The sequence below is a fragment of the Malaclemys terrapin genome, chromosome 5, assembly GCF_027887155.1.
Source record: "Malaclemys terrapin pileata isolate rMalTer1 chromosome 5, rMalTer1.hap1, whole genome shotgun sequence".
NCBI classification, from domain to species: domain Eukaryota; kingdom Metazoa; phylum Chordata; order Testudines; family Emydidae; genus Malaclemys; species Malaclemys terrapin.
The window spans coordinates 20,753,615-20,779,002 of NC_071509.1; the positions used below are offsets into that span (position 1 = coordinate 20,753,615).

The window sequence follows — 25,388 nt, forward strand, 5'->3', positions numbered from 1 at the left end:
TAAAACCTGAGCCAATATTAAAGCAGGCGGGAAACTAATTTACCATCTCTTGCTCTCACATTGCAATATCACAACCCAGGGGTCGGCAACCTTTCAGAAGTGGTGTGCCGAGTCTTCATTTATTCACTCTAATTTAAGGTTTTGCGTGCCAGTAATATATTTTAACGTTTTTAGACGGTCTCTTTCTGTAAGTCTATAATATGTAACTAAACTATTTTTGTATGTAAAGTAAATAATGTTTTTAAAATGTTTAAGAAGCTTCATCTAAAATTAAATTAAAATGCAGAGACCCCCCAGATCGGTGGCCAGGACCCCGGCAGTGAGAGTGCCACTGAAAATCAGCTCGCGTACCGCCCCTGGCACGCGTGCCATAGGTTGCCTACCCCTGTCACAACCCATACATTTTCAGCAAGCTGACTATCTCCAATATTAGGTTCAAAAAGGTCAGCGGCAATATAAAACATTAAAAAAATGTTTAGCTGATTCCTGGGGAGAAATACTATTGTTTATTATTAATTATTATTATTATTGTGAACTCTCAAACTACTGTGGACAGCAAAATAGCTGAAGTTTCTAGCTGTAGCCTTTTACACCCATGTCACAGATGCAGAATCTGCAGATGTCAGGATTACTAAATAATGGAAGTCTTACTTCATATGAGACACTGTAGTTCTTTTTTTCCTTTTCCATCCGTTTATTTTATGTCCATGTATATAATTTTCAAGGAATTTTTAACAAGATACAGTTTCTCTTTGTAATATTTTTAGGGAAAAACAAAAACAAAAAAAACCACTTCTCCATCTTGACACGTATTACGCAGACCCTTTCATTGATTACCTTTATTTACAGTAACTTTATCTCATACAGGGCTTCTCAAGGGTTTTCAAAGTATACACGATGACAAATTAAACAACAGTTTCCCCTGTGCTCTAGTATCTCTCAGATAGATTTGTTTTTCTTTTGAAGGAAATCTCTAAATTCTGTTTGCTGATGGATGGTATATACCGGGGTGGCCAAACTTACTGACCCTTTGAGATGCATACAACAATCTTCAGAAGAAGTTCAAGAGCTGGGGTGCACCTGCTGGGGCTTCAGCACTGTTCCAGCTGAAGCCCCAAGCTCCGGCAGGCGTCTCCTACGGGACTGAAGCCCTGAGACCACCCCCATCCTTGTTGGGCAGAAGAAGCCACAAGCCCCATCACCCCCCACTGTAGGGCAGAAGCCCTGAGCTCCCCCAGTCTGCTAGGTGGAGAATGGGGGAGGGAATACAGGCTCCGCGAGCCACACTTTAACTGTAAAAGAGCCACATGTGGCTCATGAGCTGCAGTTTGGCTACCCCTGGTATATACATAGCAGGAAAGTGAAGGAAAATAAATTTATTTAACACAGATTTAATACAATCCAGTACTGTATTTACATCACTCATGCTGTACTTGCAGATTGTGAAGTACTTTTGGTGCCTTCAGTAAGGGATGCATAAGATTACTGGGCTCCCAGACATATATTATGTATGTAGTCAAGATGCTCTCTAATGTGGTGGTGCTTTTGGCTATGGACTTGGTGTCAAGTCAGAGTAACCACTCTGATTTTGCTGTCTGTGGCCTATTATTTATATATTACAGTAGCATCAAGGAATCCTAATCAAGGAACAGGCATTATACAAAGAAGTAACAAAGACGATAGTCCCTTCCCCCCCCTTCACAATTTAGGATACAGAGAGTAGAGGATGCACCTGACAGATGAAATAAACAAATTGGGTAAGGGTAGTTTGATAGATAAGATAACACAGAGTTTAAAAGAAAAGCAGAAGTCTTATCTCAACACTTGCCTAACTATTTCCTTTCCAATGATGGGAAACTTTAAAGTAGTATTTTATTTATTTATTTATTTAAATCAATGTTCACGTTGGGTACAGGTCCTTTGTAATCCAGGCTTATTCCTCTTGGTCTTCTCAGATAACTGTGTTTTCCATAAAGTAAAAAATGTCTAAGGCTCCATAGTGCAAAGACTTAAGCACATCCTTACATTGAAATCAAAGAGACTATAAAATATTAATGACGTTAACATTTGACAGCTTGGGGCCTAAACTCCTACTGCGATATAAACCAGTGTTTCTCAACCTTTTTGATACCGGGGACTGGCTTGCTGCCTTCCTAAACTGCGTCAGGGAAATCTGAGGCCTGGCAAGGAGGCTGCCATGCACCGGTCGCTGAGAAACATTGGTATAGACCATCTGGGGAAGTTTGAATCTTGTCTGAAGCTGGTCTATACCTAAGATTTAGGTCAACCTACACACATTGCTCAGGGCTGTAAAAAATTTAATGCCTCATGCATCAGTTAGGTTGACCTAATCCCCACTGTAGATGCAGCTAGGTTGATGAAAGAATTCTTCCATCAACCTAGCTACTGTCTCTTGAGAAGGTGGATTTACCATAGCAATGGAAAACCCCCTCCTGTCACTGTAGTGTCTACACTACACTGGCATAACTGCAGCTGTAGCCCAGTAGCACAGACATACCCTCATCTGTAAGTCCAGCAAGCTACAATATTACCTTTCTTGGACAGTAAGCCTGAATCACTTATGATGCAGTTTGGGAGCATTTATGTTAGATTTCCTACACTTCTTATATGTTGACTATGAGCCTTAGCAACGTGAAAGGAAATGAAGGCTTATGTATTTTCACCATTCAACTAACATGGCTGTAGTTTTCAGTGATTAATAAGTCACTACATCCTGAAGACAGAGCTCTGACCTTGATATCAACAGCAGGGACAGTCACTAACAGTAGAGCTGCTCTCAGGGTGTGGGACATACAGAACTCACTGAGACATTCTGAGTTTTCATGAACTCATGAACACCCTTAAAGGGGCATTTTGAGTCATCATCACATTACATCCCGACATTGTCAACTCCACAACACCAGTTTGACCAGTGTAGCTTGGATCAACATAATAATCACAAAAAAAGGATTCTGTAGTTAAGAACGGCCATACTGGGTCAGACCAATGGTCCATCTAGCCCAGTATCCGGTCTTCAGACACTGGCTAGTGCCAGGTGCTTCAGCGGGAATGAACAAAACAAGCAATCATCAAGTAATCCATCTCCTGTTGTTCACTCCCAGCTTCTGGAAGAGACTAGGGACACTCAATGCATGGTGTTGCATCCCTGCCCATCATGGCTAATAGCCATTGAGGGACTTATCCTCCAGAAACTCATGTAGTTCTTTTTGAACCCTGTTATAATTTTGGCCTTCACAACATTCCCTGGCATGAAGTTCCACAGGTTGACTGTGCACTGTGTGAAGAACTGTTTGTTTTAAACCTGCCACCTATTAATTTGAATGCTGCCAATTTCTTGTGTTATGTGAAGGAATAAAATTCCTTATTCACTTTCTCCACACCAGTCAAGATTTTATAGACCTCTATCATATCCCCCCCCCCTTAGGAGGAACTATTGATAGAGGAACTATCAATCTTCCAAGCTGAATAGTCCCAGTCTTTTCACTCTCGCCTCATTCAGAAGCTGTTCCATACCCTTTAATCATTTTTCTCTGTACCTTTTCCAATTCCAATATATCCTTTTTTGAGATGGGTTGGGGGTGGGCGGAGGGACAGCAGATCCGCACCTAGCATTCAAGGTGTGAATGTATATGATGTATATTTCTTTAGGCTATAGCATTTTTCCATCTGGAGGTCCAAAAAGGCTTTATAATATTAAGTCTCACAATTCTTGAGTGAGGTAAATGTCATTTTCAAGTCAGAGAAATCAAGGCACAGAGCAATCTTTTTGCTTGACAATTTTCCAGAGCAGGGATGGTTTATCAACGTTTATACAGCACTAACTAAAATAGGGCTCCAGTCCTCTCTGGGCCCCTTAGATAATACTGCAATGCAAATGTTCATTGTTATCATCACCACCATCAACAAGTAGAATAAAGTGGCTTACCAAAAGTCACAGAGCAAGTAAACAACAAAGACTGGAAAAAAATCCCTACTCACTGGCCTATACTCTATTCCAGGGCTATAGAGTTTGAGAATGCGGCTGTACCCCAACATAACATAAGGGCGGCCTTGGTGAGGTTTGTGCCATCAAACCTTCTGAGCCAGGCTACAGAACAGGGGTAGGCAACCTGCGGTGCGCAAGCTGATTTTCACACTGCCTGGGTCCTGGCCACTGGTCCGGGGGGGGTGGGGTGGGGTGGGGGGCTCTGCATTTTAATTTAATTTTAAATGAAGCTTCTTAAGCATTTTAAAAACCTTATTTACTTTACATACAACAACAGTTTAGTTATATATTACAGACTTATCGAAAGAGACCTAAAAACATTAAAATGTATGACTGGCACGCAAAACCTTAAATTAGAGTGAATAAATGAAGACTTGGCACACCGCTTCTGAAAGGTTGCCGACCGCTGCTATAGAATCCTGAGTTCAAACAGTTTGCGTACCATCATTCGCACAATCTGTGGGTGTGCACCACCACTGCCCCGCTCTGGCAGCAAAGGCTTGCTCCAAAGTGGTGGGATCCACACCTTGTCCTCATCTGAAGAGTGCCCTCCCCCCAGTCTTACCTTCTTGACAGCCTTGGACCGCGAGACGCCCGGCAGCCCCACGTCGTGTTTGGTTCTCCTCCCCAAGATATTGAACTTCTGCTTATTGACCTTCACTTCAAAAGGGTTGTTCTTGACCAACGCTGTCCCTGCCCCACTGGGGCCCTTGGCCCTGGCAGCCACTTGGCCCTTTTTCCTCTGCTTAGTTGGTTTCCCCATCCTAGTGCGTGGTTGGGGTCAATACTCACTCAGCAGCATAAAGAACCAGGACTACGGTCTTGTACAGGCTCCTGAGCTAGAGGGAATGGGCCTGGGGAGCGAGCCACGCTAAACAAAATGGCGACGGGGGAGGGGGGAAGCGACCCTAAACTGCCCCACGCTGCCCCCTGCTGTCTGAACGCATCACCTCGCGCGAGAGCCTTTAAGTATCGTGAGATCTAAAGGGGCGACCAGGGTCCCTAATAAGCCTGCCCAGCGTCTCTACTGACTACCACTCATATTCCGTACAGAGTAAGCTAAGTAGCAACGCGGGCACACCTCTCGCGAGAGGTGACCCCGACATCCCGCGGGACTTAGTGATAGTAGCGGCTAGGCTCTGTAGGAGAAGAGATCGGAGCGGTATGAACTACATGACTATATATCCCGGCATGCAATGCTCCACCCTTGCGGGTGAGCGGTGAGGAACTATCAATCCCAGCAGGGAACACCTCACCGAGCGCGCGTGCTTACTACTCTTAGCTACCAATGCGCCAGCTTTGACGCAAGAGGTCGCCGGGCCGGGGGAGCGCATTGCCTGCTGGGTGCTGTAGTCTTCGGGGCGGAGTTGTAAGGGGCGAGAGGCGGGGGAGCGCGGCATAGTCCTGCCCAGTGTGGGCAGGCCCCGCCCCGCCCCGCCCGTCCCCTTTCTCCGCCCCTTGGCAGAGGAGGGAGGGGGCGGTGAGTGAGTGAGGAGTGAGTGATGGGGGAGAGGAGAGCCCGGCACTAGCCCTCGGGGGCCGGATGAGTGGAGCCCGGGTGTCCCGGCGGTGGCGGGGCAGGAGGAGGGGGCGAAGGAGGTGGTGGCTCTGAGGGGACAGAGGGCTTGGTTGGAGCCCCGATCATGGAGATCGAGAACATCGTGGCCAACACGGTGCTGCTGAAAGCCAGGGAAGGTGAGCGCAGGGGAGGGGGCGAAGAAGGGACGCGTGCGTGCCGAGGGGGGGCTCTGAGGGGACTGGGTGCTGGGGGAGGAGGGGGCGCTGGGAAGCGACCGGGGCAAGAGGGGAGGATTTGGAGTGAGAAGAGAGGGAGGCGGCAGAGGGGAGCACAGTGCCAGGGGAGGCGGAGAGATGGGGACTGAGGAGAGAGGGTTTGGGGAAGGGGGGGACTAGCGGGGGTAGGGAGCGGAGGGGTTGGAAAGAGAAGCCGGGGCTGGACGAGGAGGAATGGCATGGGAATGAGGGTGGGGAAAGGAACCAGCGAGTGGATAACGGGGGTGAAGGCAAGATGTGGGGGTGACGGGGTCGCTGTCAGGGCTAGGGAGCGTCGTGAACGGAGAGGAGAGCTTGTTCCTTAACTTCACCAAGGTAGGATATAAACATGCAAATAACAGAGGCACCTGCCAAAGCTCCCTTGTTTGGGATTAATCGTAAACAGTTTTTAATGTTTCTTCGCTCTCCCACTTCCCTGGGTGCAAATGACTTTGCCGGATGTTTCAGAGAGATATTTAACCGTATTCTTTAATTCAAAAAGTGACTATGGGAAGGTGGGTTACTAGCAGGAGGACACTCCCTATTCAACTGAAATAGGCTCTAACTTTGTCAAAAACTTTAAGAAGCGTTTGCCTTGTCCTCAAAATCCCTGGCAACGTAAAAAGTAACTGATGAATGCCGCCTGAATTCAACTACTTTCAGGTTGAGTGTCTTACATTGCTTGGTATGAAAGTGTCAGACTGTATAACTGCAGAAAGTCTCCTAACTTTGAGATGGCTTCTCCAATGAGCAACCATATTTTAAATAAGTCTGAAATCTTGTTCTCGCAAATCGTTTTTGTTTTTTTTTTGAACGCACAGTTGCATAAGTGGCTGCATGAAAGCCTCCCCAGACTTGCATAAGTGGCTGCATAAAAGCTTTCAGACTACCCTCTGCTCTTAGTAGATCCTTGCTCTGAGCTCCACTGTTCTTCTTCTCTGTGGACCTGATCCTCCTACTTTTAATTGCATTGGGTAGCTTACTGAGTAGTCCCACTGATTTCAGTGGGATGACTCAAAGTGAGTAAGGGTGGAGGAATCTGGCCCTATAAGTTTTGCAAGTCACTCCCACTCTAAATAGGTTTGGCATGTATGCTGTATGTATATCCGGTGAAATCTGTCTTAAGCTGCCTGAACCAAAAAATTAACAAAAAATCAATCTTCAGCTTTGAAATTGGGCTTAGAAAGTAGAATAATGATCACAATGTTGATACATCTCCCAATGTTAGTTAAAAAGACCGCCTCAGTCTAGATGAGTGATTTAGTTCCACTGACAATATACATCTGTGGTGTTGCAGCCTGGGTTTGGAGTTTGCATTGGAATGATCTAAGAAATGGGGAGAGTGTGGGCAGCACATGGCCACAGTAGAGCTTGGAGCCAGGTCCCACTAAGGATAGAGTGGTAACTGGGAATACTTTCAAGTGGCTGCTTAACATAGGGTTGCCTCCTTAGTTTAGATTCCACTATATATAGAATAAATTATGATGGTATGACTGACCAAAATGAGAGTTTTTACTGTACTCTCAGATGTATAAGCAAAAAGAACGAGGAGTACTTGTGGCACCTTAGAGACTAACAGATTCATTTGGGCATAAGCTTTCATGGGCTAAAACCCACTTCAACAGATGCATGCAGTGGAAAATACAGTAGGAAGATATATATATACACCGAGAACATGAAAAAATGGGTATTGCCATACCAACTCTAATGAGACTAATCAATTAAGGTGGGATATTATCAGCAGGAGAAAAAAAAACGTTTGTAGTGATAATCAGGATGGCCCATTTCAAACAGTTGACAAAAAGGTATGAGTAACAGTAGGGGAAAAATTAGCCTGGGGAAATAGTTTTTACTTTATGTAATGACCCATCCACTCCTAGTCTTTATTCAAGCCTCAGATGTATAGTTTGACAGCAGCTGGCTTGATATGACCAGTCGTACCCAAGATTACATTTATTGTGAGTAGTAATGACAGTGTGTAAACATTATGTTTCTATCTTTCTCCCTTTTCTCCTTAGATAGATATGAGAAAGTACAACATATTTTGGCTTGGAATCCTAATCACTTGGTTAGTGGGGGGTGCCTTATCTTCGGGTCTTTTAGGTCTCTGTCCTGGAGGCATCCTGATGTGTCTTACATTTTTCAAAGTGCTGCTCAAACAGTAATGTTTTTGCCACATGTGGAGTGCACTCATTGGTCCTGGAAAGATCTCTTTCACTGCTTTAAACAGGAACAGGGCCAGCTCCAGGCACCAGCGGAGGAAGCATGTGCCTGGGGCGGCATTCCGTCCATTCTTGGGGTGGCACAGTCCGGGCAGCTTTTTTTTTTTTGCTTGGTGTGGCAAAAATGCTAGAGCCGGCCCTGATCAGGAACACCCCACATCAGCTTAGTTGCTGTCCCCTTTATCCTGAGTTAGTGTGAGGGCTGTGAGCGCATGAAACTGACTCAGATATTGTGATGATGCATGCATAAGAAATAGAGTAACTGTTCACTTGGAGAGAGCTGGACAGGTGAGGCAAAAACCATCCAGATCTCTGAGACATCCTCTCCTTCCCCACTGCCGTTTTTCTCATCTCTCATTGCATAGTGTGAAGGGGCAGGAGAGACTAGGGAAGTGCACAGTTGCTGCTTCTTACATAAAGGGTCAAATCCTCAGTTGGTCTAAAGCAGCATAGCTCCAAGGATCTTGCAGATAATGTTGGAGTACATCAATAATTCATCCTATGAAATGGGGAAATTGCATGAGGTTGGATAGGAGCAGGTTAAATTACTTTTATTAGAGCATAAATATTTCACTTGAATTTGCTAATTATTTTTCCTACTCTACTGTGCTCTTGTGAAAAGTTAAACCCATTTCCACTTCCCAAAGCCATGATAGAGGAAAAAGGACTATGTTCTCAATTATGGACTGCACAGCTCTTCTAACTTGAGACTTTCTCATGACACAGATGGGGGTAGGCAAAATATTAATCTTAAAAGCACTTTACAGACACTAATCCTTCACATCCTTGTGAGGTAGATGGCTATTATCCGCATTTCACAGATAAGGAAATTGAAACAGAGGTGTGCATGCCTTGCTCAAATCCATAGAAAATGTCTACTTCAAAGCATTCGTTAAAATTCAGGAGTTCCTGACTCTCAGGCTTTGTCTATACTAGCACTTTTGTTAGTCAAGGGTGTGAAAAAAACACACCCCTGATAGAAGTTTCATCTGCAAAAGCGCTGGTGTGGACATCATTATATCGGTGGGAGAGCATCTCCTGCTGACATAGCTCCCGCTGCTTGTTGGGGATGGTTCAGTAATGTTGGTGGGAATGAGCTCTCCCGCCGGCATAGAGCGGCTGCACAGGAGACCCTATAGCAGTGCAGCTGCAGTGGTTCAGCTGCGCTGCTGTAGGGTCCATAGCATAGACGTAGCCTTAGATGCTAAATCAGATCACTAGACCATGCTTCATGCTGGCTTGAAACTATCAGATCTTGTGACTTCTAAGAATGACTTCAAACAAAATAACTTCTGAATTCTTGCCTCTTTTTTGTTTGGCTGGCCCTAATGATGTTGGCAGTTGATAGTACAAAAGTACTGCCAATTGTTTGCCAAATAAGTGTAAAGTGTTTCTGCTGCTATGTTGACAATCTAAGAAGAGATGTGTGGGTATGGAAACACTTGCTGCTTAAAGTATGGTTTGCTTTAATGAATCAGAAGGAATAATTTAAAATATAAAATCAAATTAACTGAATTTTAGTTAAACTCTCAATTATCCCAGTCACTGAATATCCAAAGACTTTGATTGTCTCCTGAGATATTTGCATAATATGCCTTTACTTGTGTCGCTAAATTTATATTTCAATCTGCTTGATGATGCCAGTCTTTATTAATCCATTAGTCCAATTTTCCCTCTAGCACCTTCATGTTTTCACATTATATCCAAAAACAGCTGAGTCTAGAAACTCTAAATTTGTCCTATATATTTCTCATTGAGGACTAGTACCTTGGAACAACATGGATCACATAACATCCCTGTAGCAACTACAGCAATTCCTTGTATGGGGAAATATTCACTGTAGTTTTTAACATCTTTTTACATAACTTAGTAGCTAGGCAATAGCTCATTGTGTATGTCTGGCCATTATGTCCAAAGACAGGACTTCCTATTACTCCTTGGTCCTACCTCACATTTTTGTAGAAATCTGCCTGGCTTATATCTAGGTCAGTGATGCTTTTATTTATTTATTTTAAAAATCAAACTGGGATGGCATAGCTTTATACATATGTGGGAGGGTAAGGAGACTCCCCCCCCGCCCCCAAACTACATTAAGAATACTTAAATGATCATCAAAAGAAATAGAAATAACACTTCAGATATTTAGGTTTTTTTTATTATTATTATTATTAAGGTAGGTGTGGGGGAGGTGGGAAGAAAGGGGAGAGGAATTCAAGATAGCCCAAGTATGGAAAGTTTCATCTGAAAAAAACCCTTGTTTGCTGGAAGTGATGAGCTATTGCAAAGAGAAATTATAAAGAAAGCTGGAAAGCTGCTTTGGATGTAGTGGGCACTACATTATGTACTATATAAGCAACTGAGGTAAAAGGCTGTACAAGGGTAAAAGCAATTAGGGGAGCTATGAGAGCAAAGCCAGAATGCTTGTAATTTCATGAAAAAATTGTACATTTTTATACATAACTTTCCTGTGCAGGGATTTTTATATTTAAAAGAAAAAATAGTTGGATTACTTCTACCTTTACAATAAAATGGGGAAATGAATACTTACACTTGCTTTTTCTAGCAAAAATGTTTCATGTAATATTAGGTTTCCTTGAGGACATGAAGAGGGAATCCAGAGGGGAAAAAAATAATTTATCAAATATAAACTGATTATTCTGAAATAATTTTGTAAAAGTTCAGAAAAGCCATTCAGTTCTTGTTCTGTTACTGCTTTTGTATCAATAATTTGTTTTATGCATCATTCACTAGCTTGCTACATTTTTGAATATAAATATGTAGGCCTCATATTCATTTCAGTCTTCTATAAGGCAAATAAAAAGAAATGTAGTGTAGCTTGTGATAAATTGCTTTCCTTCATAACACTAATGTATATCTTTATCTTGCTTTATCTTGCTCCTTTTTTCATTGCTTAAAGTAATCTGGTGTATAAATACTCCAGAGGAGCAGATCCTCAGCTGGTGTAAATGGTCATACCTCCATTGAAATCAATATCCATTTACACCATCTGAGGCTCTGGCCCCCAGAGTGCCTCTTAAATGCATTGGGCCCATTTACACTCACTTTATACAGCCAAAGCAGTAAAAAGAAAACTTAGATGTCTAAGGTGTTGTCTACACTTGAAACACTACAATGGCACAGCAGCAGCCAGGGGCAGCAGGTTTGTATAATTTTTGGGGGTGCCCAGAACAGGTCCAAGTCCCGCCCCCCCCACCTGCCTAAGGCTCTGGGAGGGAGTTTGGGTGCGGGAGGGGTGCAGGCTCTGGGCTGGGGCAGGGGCTTGGGGTGCGAGAGGGGGTGAGGTACAGCTCTGGGAGGGCGTTTGGGTAAGGGCTCTGGGCTGGGGCAGGGAGTTGGGCTGTGGGAGAGGGTGAGGGGGGGCAGCGCTTATCTCGGGCAGCTCCCAAAAGGGATCTGCACACCCCTCTGGCAGCAACTCCTAGGAGAGGGGGGCGGGGGATCTCTGCATGCCACTGCCCACAGGCACTGCTGCCGCAGCTCCCATTGGCTGCAGTTCCCTGTCAATGGGAGCTGTGGAGTCGGCACTTGGGGCAGGGGCAGCACATGGAGACACACACTCCTCCTGGGGCCGCAGGGATGTGCTGGCCGCTTCCGGGAGTGGCGTGGAGCGAGGTGGGCAGGAAGCCGCCTTAGCCCTACTGTGCTGCTAGTGGTGGCGGCAGTGGCTGGGGGCCCCCTGCCCTTTTAAATTTCCGGGGGGCAGCAGGTAGGACCAGGAGATGCTCCAGGGGAGGCTTGTGGGGACGGCAGGCAGGGCTGGGGAGGAGACCTAGCCCCGAACATTAGTGGAGTTGTGCCCCTGGGCCCTGAATATTCCTGGAGCACAGGCACCACGGGCCCATATAACTTGCCGGCCCCGGCAGCAGTATTGCAGCTGCAGTGCTGTAGCGCTTCAGCGTAGACATTACCTACGCCGATGGGAGGTTATTTGCCTCCCCAAGAGGCAGTAGCTAGGTCGATGGAAGAATTCTTCTGTCGACGTAGCATTGTTTATGCAGGGACTTAGGTTGGCTTAACTATGTCATTCAGAAATGTGAATTTTTCACACCCGTCTTAAGCAACGATCCCCTGCCCCCCTCTCCTAGGAGCTGCTGCCAGAGGGGTGTGCAGATCCCTTTTGGGAACTGCCCGAGGTAAGCGCTGCCCACCTCACCCTCTCCCACAGCCCAACTCCCTGCCCCAGCCCAGAGCCCTTACCCAAACGCCCTCCCAGAGCTAAGTATTGACCAGCTCTAAGTCTGACTGAACATCAGGCCAATTATTAGGAAAGTATTAGTGTAGGAAGAGGTTAAAGGCTGCATTTTCTTGTTTTGATGTTGGAATTCTATCAGTTTAAGTGCTCTATTTCTGAAGACTAAATAACATTACCTTCCTCCCTCCCCTGCCCCAGAGTACACATTTGATTTCCTATGCAGAGTGTCTTTGAAGTCAATTGGACTACTCCTGTATTTAAGGCAAGCAGAATTTTGCCTCAGCTAAGCAGGTATTTCTTATTATCTTGAAATACTATAGGTGGTGATTGTGACGGGTTGGATCACAGAAACCCCCTTGGGAACTGCCAACTGATGTGCCAAGACTACTTCTGTCCCTGCTTTCCCTGCCAGCTTGAGACTCCAGCACCCTGTCTTGTTGAGCCAGACACGCCAGTCTGCTCCAACACAGACCCAGGGTCTAACCCACGTGCCCCAAAGCTGCAGATTTAGCTGAAAGCAACTTAAGAAGTATTCCTGTCTTTAGCACTCAGATGCGCAACTCCCAGTGGGGTCCAAACCCCAAATAAATCCGTTTTACCCTGTATAAAGTTTATACAGGGTAAACTCATATATCGTTCGCCCTCTATAACACTGATAGAGATGCACAGCTGTTCCCCCCGCCCCCCCCCGGTATTCATACATACTTTGGGTTAATAAGTAAAAAGTGATTTTATTAAATACAGAAAGTAGGATTTAAGTGGTTCCAAGTAGTAACAGACAGAACAAAGTAAATTACCAAGCAAAATAAAATAGAACACGCAAGTCTATGTCTAAGAAAACTGAATACGGATAAAACCTCACCCTCAGAGGAATTCCAGTAAGCTTCCTTTTACAGACTAGTCTCCTTCTAGTCTGGATCCAGCAATCACTCACACCCCCTGTAGTTACTGTCCTTTGTTCCAGTTTCTTTCAGGTATCCTTGGGGGTGGAGAGGCTATCTCTCTAGCCAGCTGAAGACAAAATGGAGGAGTCTCCCACGGGCTTAAATAGACTTTCTCTTGTGGGTGGGGACCCCCTCCTCTCTCCTATGCAAAGTCCAGCTCCAAGATGGAGTTTTGGAGTCACCTGGGCAAGTCACGTGTCCATGCATGACTCAGTTTTTGCAGGCAGCAGCCATTGCTCACATGCTACCTTGAACATCCTCATGTAGACTTCTTATGTGGATTGGAGCCTTTCAAGATCCATTGTCCCTTAGGTGCTTCTTGATTGGGCACTTAATTTGCACATTCCTTTCTCAAGAAGCTGACCAAATGCTTTACAAAGGCTACTTAAAAATCAAGCAAGTACACAGCCAATATTCATAACTTTGAAAACAAAAATTATACATGCATACAAATAGGATTAATAGATTCAGTAGATCATAACCTTTACAGAGATATGTTACATGCCATATGTAGCAAAAAACATATTCCAGTTATGTCATATATGCATTCATAAGCATATTTCCATAAAGCCTTATGGGGGGCACCGTCACAGTGATACCTGGGCAGACATCTTCTGACATGTACACACTGCTAGACCTTGCAAGTAGGAAACAAATTCCAATGGGGATGGTTTCTTCTAAGCCTCTATAACTGACAGAAAAATGAACAAAACCTTTCATATTATTTCTTGAGAACGTGTGGGCAAGTGATACTGGGGTATACACAGACTTGTGCTTTCAGGGACTGTAAATAAAGATCCATACTCTCTGATCATCTGTATTATAAAAACATACAGGTCTTGAAAATCCACTCATCAGTGATGAATGTCATCAGTTTCTGCAGAATCTAAGCTTTCATTTTAAAAAGACATTTTTAGCTCTTTTCCCTTTCCTTCTATAGTTTGGGGCATCCTAAGCTACCAAGTGCATCCCTCAGGTGATGGATGAGGATACCCCAAACATAACATGGGCTGCTCTGAATATATTGAATAAGGACCTGTGGTCCCATGGCTGTGAGTCAGGGAAACTTTCTATCTATCTATATCTATATCTATATTTATCTATATGTATGTGTGTATATAAACTTCCTCTATGAGAGTATAATCTTCCTGAATAGAGTACTGAGATACCATCTGAAAGGAGGCTTCCACACCCAGCCCATCTCACAATTATTTCTATAACTGACACATATATACATTTTAAAATACGTGTGTATGTGTTGGTTATAGAAATAACCGTGAGATGAGCTGGCTGTGGAAGACTCCTTTCAGATGGTATCTCAGTACTCTATTCAAGAAGATTATACTCTCATAGAGGAGGTTAGAGTACTCCTCAACAAAAAGGCAACTCAAGCTCTACAAGAATGGGAACAAGTTGACTCACAAATTATAAGAGCAAGCTATTGTGATATCCATATTGTTATGTTTCTGAAACTTGGCAAATGCTAGGAAACCCACAACAGAAAACTTAATGTATTCTATCTGAGATGCTTGTGAAGAAAACTTGGTGTCAGCTGGTGGGATAAAGTAACCAATGCTGATGTGTTATAAAGGACTGGCCAGTAGACTGTAGAGACAATGATTCAAGAAAGAAGCTGAAGTGGTTTGGACATGTACAAATGTCAGAAAACTGTCTTCCTTGATTGACTATCACCTGGTGGAAGATGGGGGAGGCAGGGAAAGGACAACAGATGATGTATAAGAAAACTATTGAATAAGATGGAGCTGTCTATAACTGAGTAAGAAACTTGGCATTAGACAGAAGGAGGTGCAAAGACTGGGTTGCCTTATGTCACAAGGCATAAGAGCATCTAATAATAATAGCTTGTTATACTCACTTATTTGCATCTTGTTTTAAAATAGACTGTAAGCTCTTTGTGGCAGAGAATCTGTCTTCCTGTGTTTGTACATCACTATGCACAATGGGGCTGTCTTGACTTTTGCCCTTTTTTATGACAAAAAGAGTAAGAAGAAATGATGTGGGCATGTTGGGGTCCAAATAAATGTTACTAAATATACACAATATACAAGACCTAGTTATCTAAGCACATTGCTGCTCTGGGCGTTCTCTGAAACATATAGCGCAGTGAGCACACTAGAGGTCTCCCAATCTATTTAAAGAGATACTACCTTATTCTCTAAATCAGTGGTTCTCAACCAGGGGTTTGTGTACCCCTGGGGGTATGTAGAGGCCTTCCAGGGAGTACAATAATTCATCTAGATATTTGCCTAGTTATACAACAGGCTGCATAAAAAGCACTAGTGAAGTCACTATAAACGAAAATTTCATACTTGTTTATACTGCTCTATATACTATACACTGAAATGTAAGTACAATATTATATTCCAGTTGATTTATTTTATAATTATATGGTAAAAATGAGGAAATAAGCAATTTTTCAGTAATAGTGTGCTGTGACACTTTTGTATTTTTATGTCTGATTTTGTAAGCAAGTAGTTTTTAAGTGAGGTGAAACTTGGGGTACACAAGACACATCAGACTCCTGAAAGGGGTACAGTAGTCTGGAAAGGTTGAGAGCCACTGCTCTACATTACTGGCTCTAAGCCTGCTTGGGGCCTGCAATGCTAGCATAATATAAATTATTATAAATGCTTGAGAACATAGGTACAGAATCAGATTTGGGATGTTAAAATACTTTTTAAAAATAATTGGGAGGGTGAGAGATTATCTATGTAAAGTTGAAGTTGTGTCTATTTTGTTCCACTTCATCCTGTTAATTAAATATCTCTACTGGATGCATTACAATAGAATGTGGTCTATAGTTACACTAGTTTTATATCCTATTGAAAAATAACAATACTAAATTCTAGGTCAGATTAGCTAACCCTAGTTTCAACTGAGGTAAATTTACTGGATGAGCATGTTCGAGGGAATATGGGAGACTTGTAGGTTATGGATACTGGTTGCACAAACTAAAATGTTTATGCATTAGCATTTCTAACTGTTCACTGAGATTGGACATGCAGTATATGTAAAGGACTAATTACTTGTTCTAGTGGCTTCAGCTGTGGGTTCTGTGAGTTATTGTGCACATAAACTAGCTGCACAGATGTGCACATAATGTTGTATGAAATTTTTTGAAAATCTAATGCATTAAGTCGCTAAAATCCAGATCTGAAATTCTTTCTAGATCTTTTTATTTTTTTAAACAAAGAAGATCAAATACAGCAGTTTTTCTACAGGCTGTCCCAAAAAGTTTAAGCCTAAAAGGGTCACTTCCTGATTTTTTTTCCTTCTGGCTTTTGTAAGGACGTATCCGATTCACACAACTATTCCATCCTGTCAGTTCATCAAAGACCATATTGAGTAATGTGAAATAGGAAGAGAGAAATTAACTTGTCTTCCCTGCATCTGTTTCTTTGGTGTTGGTTTCATTCTTGCTTTTAACATATTCTGCGTCTAGCACACATTTTGCTTATACAGGTGGGACTGGTACATCTGCCAGTTTCTTGCTGTTCTTAACATTCAAATAGTCTCATACTTAACATCTACAAACAGAATAATTCTGCAGTGTATATCTGTCTTAAATTGTGGTCTTGGTCATACTGTGGATTATCTCTATAGCTTCACAGCCTACAGAAATGTGCTGGTCAAGGCAGATGAATACCTGTTGAATATTCTGAGATAAAAGATGTTAGAAAGTTTGCCCAGTTTGAAAAAGCAATTTCACTCTCTTCTTTCTGTCCTTGTAAGGGATTGTTGGGAGAAGTAGCTTTTTCTCCGTTCTGAGGGGATAATAAGGAAGTGGTGTGTGAGATGAGTAAACTAATGTTAATCTAGAGCAGTGGTTTTCAAACTTTTTTTCTGGCGACCCAGTTGAATAAAATTGTTGATGCCCATGATCCAACAGAGCTAGGGATGAGGGGTTTGAGGTGTGGGAGGGGCTCAGGGCTGGGGCAAAGGGTTGGGGGGGAAAAGGTGAGGGCTGTGGGGTGGGGCTGGGGATGAGGGGCTTGGGGTTCAGGAGGGGGCTCTGGGTTTGGGGGGGCTCAGGGCTGGGGCAGGGGAGTGGGGTGTTGGAGGGGGTCAGGGCTCTGGGCTGGGGGTGCATGCTCTGGGGTGGGGATGGGGATGAGGGGTTTGGGGTGCAGGAAGGGGCTCAGGGCTGGGTCAGGGGATTGAGGCACAGGCTTACCTCGGGTGGCTCCTGGTCAGCGGCACAGCACGGGTGCTAAGGCAGGCTTCCTGCCTGTCCTGGCACCGTGGACCATGCTGCACCTCGGAAATGGCCAGTAGCAGGTCCGGCTCCTAGGCGGAGGTGCGTAAGCGGCTCTGTGCGGCTCTTGCCTGCAGGCACACCCCAGCTCCCATTGGCCTGGTCAGCAGTGCTTAGCAGAGTCGCCACGACCCAGTGCCTTACATTCCGCAACCCAGTACTGCATTCTGACCTTCAGTTTGAAAACCACTGATCTAGAGGAGCAGTTGTATCGCATAGGTAGGGCTGATGATTGTCTAGGGAAGTACAATGCTGGATGGCGCACAATGTTTGATGATAGTAAGTTGGAAGTGGTGGATGTTTGTTGGTCAGCATAACCCCTAAAACAGGTCTCGTGGATCTTGTATATGTATATGGGTCACCTCATTCAGAATGACACAAAATGCTTGAAAAAATAAATATACATGAATGGAAAAATGTACCAGATTCCACTTGGTCAGAAGACCAATCTTACCAGCCAGATGTAGACATGAAATATAAGGGGGGTTGTTGTGATTTCTGCCAGGATACAACCCCAGACTCTTTTGGGAGATCCTTTCCTATCAGCTTCTGGTTTGTGGAGGTCTGATAAATGTGAAACTATTGGAAGGGAGAAAGAATTTTTTGTCTTTCTTGCTCCTTCCCCTTCCCTCTTACTTAAAGCCTCCAAGCAGCTTCTAAAGGGATGTCCCTACTCAACCATTCCACACAGCCTGCTAAGAGGAGGCTTGTGTGATGGAGTAGAATAACGAAGAAGGAAAGTTCCTTTGACCTGCCAGCAACTAGAAGGAGTATGGAGCTTCCAGTTTATCAGATGGCTACAGGGCCGGCTCCAGGCACCAGCCCAGCAAGCAGGTGCTTGGGGCAGCCAACAGAGAGGGGCGGCACGTCCGGGTCTTCGGCGGCAATTTGGCAGTGGGTCCCTCGCTCCCTTTCGGAGCGAAGGACCAGCCGCCAAATTGCCGCCGAAGACAGAAGCGGCAGCGGTAGAGCTGATCGCGACCGCGGCTTTTTTTTTTTTTTTTTTTTCTTTGCTGCTTGGGGCGGCAAAAACCCTGGAGGATGGCTACAAACCAAAGGCTAATATAAAAGCCTCCAAGAAGGGTGCAGCAACAGGATCCTGTTAAAAATCTCAGTTGCTTTTACTTCCAAGCAGCATGATATAATTGAGGAAAGCTGGGCCACAAAGAGTTGTGGGGGTCAGGGCAAGAAATAGCTTCTCTTTGAGTCCTAGATAGTTTAAATATTTGACTTTTTTTTTCCTAAGCCCTTTACAGTGTATTCTGCTTCTGCATAAACCGTCTAACAATTTAAAGACTATTGAGTTACTGTACATGCTCCCATGTAACATCATCTGATTCTTTGCACCAACTCAAATAATAGAAAGAATAAAGGAAGAAGTCCCCTTATATTGATATGTTATGGTTAAAAATGTAAACACAGAATTGTCAGAAAATTAAAAACTGTGATTCCCTCAACTTTATTTAGACCCCCTTGTGCATAAATGGTACTGTATATTACTATATACCGTTGGGTTTGTGCCTGTACATCATGTACTATGCAAGTTTATGGCTGATGGAGGGGAATTGCAACTCTGTGTCTGTGTTCTCCTTGTCTCCTGTCATTGAACCTATTTTTTTCCCCCCAAAATAAAAACCAAAATGATGAAGACCAACCCTTTGATCATATATTCCGATAAAGGCATGTAGTGTGTTTCTGTTACAGTTGTGTGCTTTCAGAGTTCTGCTGGGTGGGGCTGACTTGGCTTTCTCATCTAATGTTATCTGATTGTTTGGCTTTTGGAGTTAGTTGTGCAAGTATTTGTGTGGAAGCAAACATGAACCTATAGTATTGCACTTCCTGAGTGCACCTCAACCATAGAGTTCAAAGTATTTTGCAAAGGTGGATAGGAACTTTATCTGCAATATAGAGGTGGCTAAACTACGGCACAAAAAGATGTCATGACTTGCCCAATTTTTTCCTGCTCTAGCCACTGGATCTTATTGCATAGATCTTATGGATTTACTTAGGAGCATCTTACCATTACTTTGCTAATAAAGACTTTGATCATATAGTACAGAGTCCAATTTCTCCACTTCTGCCTATCACCAGAAAGACCAGGAGTAGTGTAATCACTGAAAGAAATGCACATTAATGTGGATAGTAATCTGACCACATTCTGGCTGACTATGTAGAGGAAAATCATCTGCTGCTTTGAAAAATATGCTCAGCTTCCTAAAATTTATTTCCAAACAAGATTTCTTCATTGCCATATGTAAGACTTCTTTGCAACAAACCTCTTTGTTTTCACCGAGGACTCATATAAGGTAAGCAAAAAAACCAACCATCTTTTTGTCAAAAAATTATTAGGTGAATGTTTAAAAAAACAGCTGGAAACATTTAATGTATCCTGCCCTGATAACTCAGAAATGATCTAATGCAAGGGTGGGCAAACTACGGCCTGGGGGCTGCATCCGGCCCTCCAGATGTTTTAATTAGGCCCTTGAGCTCCAGCCGGGAAGCGGAGTCGTGGGCTTGTGCTGTTCCACGCAGCTCCCGGAAGCAGTGGCATGTCCCCCCTCTGGCTCCTATGTGTAGGGGCAGTCAAGGGGATCCGTATGCTGCCCCCACCCCAAGCGCCACCCATGCAGCTCCCATTGTCCGGGAACCGCGGCCAATAGGACCTGCAGGGGTGGCGCCTGCGGACAGGGCAGCGTGCAGAGCTGCCTGGCCACGCCTCTGTGTAGGAGCCAGAGGGGGGACATGCCACTGCTTCTGGGAGCTGCTTGAGTTAAGAGCTGCCCGGAGCCTGCACCCCTGACCCCCTCCTGCACCCTAACCCCCTGTCCCAGCCCTGATCTCCCCCCCCCCCAAAATGCCTTCGGTCCCTGCCCGAAGCACCCTTCTGCACCCACAACCCCTCATCCAGAGCCCGCACCCCTAGCCAGAGCCCTCACCCCCACCCCCCCGCACCCCAGCCCGGAGCCCCCTCCCGCACCCTGAACTCCTCATTTCTGGCCTCACCCCAGAGCCTGCACCCCCAGATGGAGCCCTCACCCCCTCCCACACCCCAACCCCCAATTTTGTGAGCATTCATGGCCTGCCATACAATTTCCATACCCAGAAGTGGCCCTCGGGCCAAAAAGTTGGCCCATTCCTGATCTAATGGAATCTCACTGAACTTTCCTAGAAGAAAAACTCTGCCTCTTTACACTGAAAGTAAACATGAGAAATTTCATCCCATGGGGTAATGTTTTTTGGGAAATTCTTCGTAAGTGCTTGAAAATGTGTTATTAAAGTGCCTCTTCAGTCATAACCATAATGTCATTCTCACAACAGTTTCCCCCCCTTACCCTCCCTCCACCTTCATATGAAGATGTATCACTTGCTGTTGGAGACCTATCTAGCCCATAAATACATCTGAAGGAGGCTAAACTAGTGGCTCATCAGAACATAAGAACGGACATACTGGGTCAAACCAATGGTCCAGATGCTTCTGAGGCAATGAAAAGAACAGGGCAAATATTGAGTAAAAAATTCCCGTCATCCAGTCTCAGCTTGTAGCAGTTGGAGGTTTAGGGACACACATCTTGACCATCTTGGTTAATAGCCATTGATGGACCTATCCTCCATGAATTTCTCATTCTTTTTTGAATTCAGTTATACTCTTGGCCTTCACAACATCCCTGGCAAATGCATTCCAGGGGTTGATGGTGTGATGTTTAGAATACTTACACATGTTTGTTTTAAATCTGCTGCCTATTAATTTCCTTTGGTGACCCTGGTTTGTGTGTTGTGTGAAGTGGTGAATAACACTTTCTTATTCATTTTCTCCACTTCCTATTTCTGATGTACTTAAAAAGTTTTGCTATTAGCTTTTGTGTCCTTAGTTAATTGGTCTTCATATTCTTTCTTGGCCTGCCTTTTTATACTTTTTACACTTGACTTGCTAGAGTTTGTTCTTCTCTATTTTCCTCACTAGGATTTGACTTCCAATTTTTAAAGGATGCCTTTTTGCCTCTAACCATCTCTTTACTCTGTTTTGCCATTATGGCTGGTTTTTTTTGTTTGTTTGTTTGTTTGGGGGGTGTGTGGTTTTTGTTTCATTAGGGCATACATAAGAACGGCCATACTGGGTCAGACCAAAAGGTCCATCTAGTCTGGTATCTTGTCTTTTGACACTGGCCAATGCCAGGTGCTCCAGACGGAATGAACAGAACAGGTAATCGTCAAGTGATCCATTCCCTGTTGCTCATTCTCAGCTTCTGGCAAACAGAGGCTAGGGATAACATCCCTGTCCATCCTGGCTAATAGCCATTGATGGATCTATCCTCCAGGAATTTATCTAGTTCTTTTTTGAACCCTGTTGGCAAAGAGTTCCACAGGTTGACTGTGCGTTGTGTGAAAAAATACTTCCTTTTGTTTGTTTTAAACCTGCTGCCAATTAACTTCATTTGATGACCCCTAGTTCTTATGTTATGAGAAGGAGTAAATACCACTTCCTTATTTACTTTCTCCACACCAGTCATGATTTTATAGACCTCAATCATATCCCCCCTTAGTTGTCTCTTTTCCAAGCTGAAAAGTTCCAGTCTTATTAATCTCTCCTCACACGGCAGCCGTTCCATACCCCAATCATTTTTGTTGCCCTTTTCTGAACCTTTTCCAATTCCAATATATATATTTTTGAGATGAGGCAACCACATCTGCACATTATTGGCATACCATGGATTTATATAGAGGCAGCATGATATTTTCTCTCTTATCTATCCCTTTCCTAATGATTCCCAACATTCTGTTTGCTTTTTTGATTGCTGCTGCACATTGAGTGGATGTTTTCAGAGAACTATCCACAATGACTCCAAGATCTCTTTCTTGAGTGGTAACAGCTAATTTAGACCCCATTTCATAGGTATAGCTGGGATTTTGTTTTCCAATGTGCATTACTTTGCATTTATCAACATTTAATTTCATCTGCCATTTTGTTGCCCAGTCACTTAGCTTTGAGAGATCCTTCTGTAGCTCTTCGCAGTCTGCCTGGGACTTAACTATCTTGAGTAGTTTTGTATCATCTGCAAATTTTGCCACCTCACTGTTTACCCCTTTTTCCAGATAATTTATGAATATGTTAAATAAGACTGGTCCCAGTACAGAGCCTAAGGGGACACCACTATTTGCCTCTCTCCATTCTGAAAACTGACCATTTATTCCTACCCTTTGTTTCCTATCTTTTAACCAGTTACCAATCCATGCGAGGACCTTCCCTCTTAACCCATGACAGCTTACTTTGCTTAAGAGCCTTTGGTGAGGGACCTTGTCAAGGCTTTCTGAAAATCGAAGTACACTGTAGCCACTGTACGACCCTTGTCCACATGCTTGTTGACCGACCTCCTCAAAGAACTCTAGTAGATTGGTGAGGCATAATTTCCCTTTACAAAAACCATGTTGACTCTTCCCAAACAAATTATTTTCATCTATGTGTCTGACCATTCTGTTCTTTACTATAGTTTCAACCAGTTTGCCCAATCCCGAAGTCAGGCTTACCGGCCTGTAATTGCTGGGATCACCTCTGGAGCCCTTTTAAAAAATTGGCGTCACATTAGCTATCCTCCACTCATTTTGGTGCAGAAGCTGATTTAAATGATGGGTTACAAACTACAGTTAGTAGTTCTTCAGTTTCACATTTGAGTTCCTTCAGAACTCTTGGGTGAATACCATCTGGTCATGGTGACTTATTAATGTTTAGTTTATCAATTTGTTCCTAAACCTCCTCTAATGACACTTCAATCTGGGACAGTTCCTCAGATTTGCCAGCTAAAAAGAATGGCTCAGGTTTGGGAATCTCCCTCATATCCTCATTCATGAAGATCAATACAGTTTCATTTTATTTGAGTCTCTAAAGTATTTTTAAATCGTCTCCATACTGTTTGCAGGCATTTCATCCTTGTGACTGTTCCTTTTCATTTCCATTTAACTAGCTTCCTCATATTTGTGTAGCTTCCCTTTTTGAAGTTAAATGCTACTTTGCTGGGCTTCTTTGGCATTTTTTGCCCCTACAAATATGTAAAATTAAATTATATTACAGGTGACCTGCTCGGTAGTAGCGATCATAGTCACCTCTTGTACCAGATCCTGTGCTACACTTAGGACTAGATCAAGAATGGCCTCTCTCCTTGTGGGTTGCAGGCAAAGCTGGTCCAAGGAGCTGTCACTTATGGTGTCTAGAAACTTTATTTCTGCATTCCATCCTTAGATGACACATACTCAGTCAATATGGGGTTATTTTGAAATCCTCCATTAGAGTGGCTACAAAGGCAGAAAATGCAATAATAATCTTGAGCATTTCACAGTCTCTGTCACCATACTGGTCAGGTCTTCAGTAGTATATTCCTACTGCTATACTCTTATTGTTCAAGCATGGAATTTCTATCTATAGAAATTCTATGGTACTGTTGGATTCACTGAAGATGTTTTACTTATTTGACTTATTTGGCTTTCTTTCACATATGGTGTCATGCTGTCATTCCTGTGTATTTTGTATCCTGGTATTACCATGCACCATTAATTATCCTCATTCCACCAAGTTTCCTTAATGCCTATTATATCAATATTCTCATTTAATGCCAGGCATTCTAGTTTGCCCATCTTAGTATTTAGACTTTGTATATAAGTACTTCTACATTTTGTCAGTATTCAGTTGCTTGCCTTCATGTGTTATGTTTAACTAGGACTCTCTTACATTTGAAGCCTGTTGCTCAGGCATAAAGCAGAGAGTTCACAACCTGTCAGTTTCTTCATTTCTGTTTGGCGAAGCACAGCACTGGTCTTTCTATAAGAAGGTATCTGAAGCAGTGAGATTTCAGGGCCGGAGCTCTGGAATCAATAGATATTGTCACAGAGCATAATCGTTACAGCCTCAGTTATAGCAGGTTTTGAATCGCTACAGAACTGTAACAAGATGCACAATAAGATGAGTCTTTAGCTGAAAAGCAAATTGCCCTCCTGCACAATTTTTAACAGAAACAGTGTATTTAAGAGTCTGGTTTTTAAAAAAACAAAACCAAAAAACCTTGCTGGATCCTCTAATGATGCATTCAGTCTTCTCAATATTGGATAGCCTGATTTGTTCTTTGCATGCATATTGTAGATATGTTCCTAATTATAATAGGAACCAGAGCACATAGAAAGAACCAGGCTGGTTGCAGTGAATCAAATAAGCTGTTGACTGTAGTATATCGTGAACAAGATGTTCAGTTTTATATAAGAGGATGAATGTGACTGGATTGTGATTTTCAAAAATTCCCTTTTTTGTAAACTGAGGAACAAAGGACTTATAAATTTCTCACAATATTTGGGGCAAAGTACCAGCAGGCATTCTTGATTATTTACTAGTATTGAGGCCTGAACTACGGTGATCAGTGCACTGGTCTTATTGGTGTTCCTTACTTTTTCTGTGTCTTTAGAAGCGGGTTTATTTAGCATACGACCTAGATCAGAAGTTTTTTTGCAACAAAATGTTGCAGTCACAAAGCATGTCTCCTTCCCATCTGCTATAGTGTGTCATCAAACACACTAACTGGGTTGTTTGATACCTTATACAACATTGCCTGTTCAAAGCTGCAATTGCCGTGTCTTTGTCTTGTCAGCCCCACTTTAGAAAAGTAACAATAGAATGCCAATAGAGAACTAGTTCAGCAGGACCCAAGACCAATGGGGCATTTGGGAACCTAGTGCATACATGCCTGTTAGGGTTCCTAGACGTGTTACCATACATAGTCTTGCCCGATTTGGCATTTTTTTTTCTTCAAAGTTGACCTCTCCTGGATTCACAGGCCCCCCACTTCTCCCACCAGAGATGGGTCTCTTTACAGACAGACAGACACGTTAAACTTTTTTTACTGGAGCATTGAAGATATCCTCCTAAACTGGGATGGTTGGTTGTGAAGATATTGTAATATTGCACCTTTTGTAGTGA

General features: G+C 43.4%; 2 protein-coding genes across 5 annotated transcripts in view; one reads left to right on the top strand and one right to left on the bottom strand.

Moving 5' to 3' along the window:
• Window positions 1-4,900, bottom strand: part of NOP14 (NOP14 nucleolar protein) — a 42,547-nt gene extending 37,647 nt beyond the window's left edge. For both annotated transcript variants that reach the window (XR_008445035.1, XM_054029325.1), the window contains exon 1: window positions 4,572-4,900. Coding sequence is in view for 1 of the 2 variants with exons in the window: in XM_054029325.1 (XP_053885300.1) it covers window positions 4,572-4,769 (198 nt within the window). In the remaining variant the exon portion in view is untranslated. The remainder of the gene's footprint in view (window positions 1-4,571) is intronic.
• Window positions 4,901-5,567: 667 nt separating this feature from the next.
• GRK4 (G protein-coupled receptor kinase 4) overlaps window positions 5,568-25,388 on the top strand; it is a 79,612-nt gene continuing 59,791 nt past the window's right edge. For all 3 annotated transcript variants that reach the window (XM_054028813.1, XM_054028814.1, XM_054028815.1), the window contains exon 1: window positions 5,568-5,701. In XM_054028813.1, the coding sequence (XP_053884788.1) occupies window positions 5,650-5,701 (52 nt within the window). In that variant the 5' untranslated portion in view covers window positions 5,568-5,649. The remainder of the gene's footprint in view (window positions 5,702-25,388) is intronic.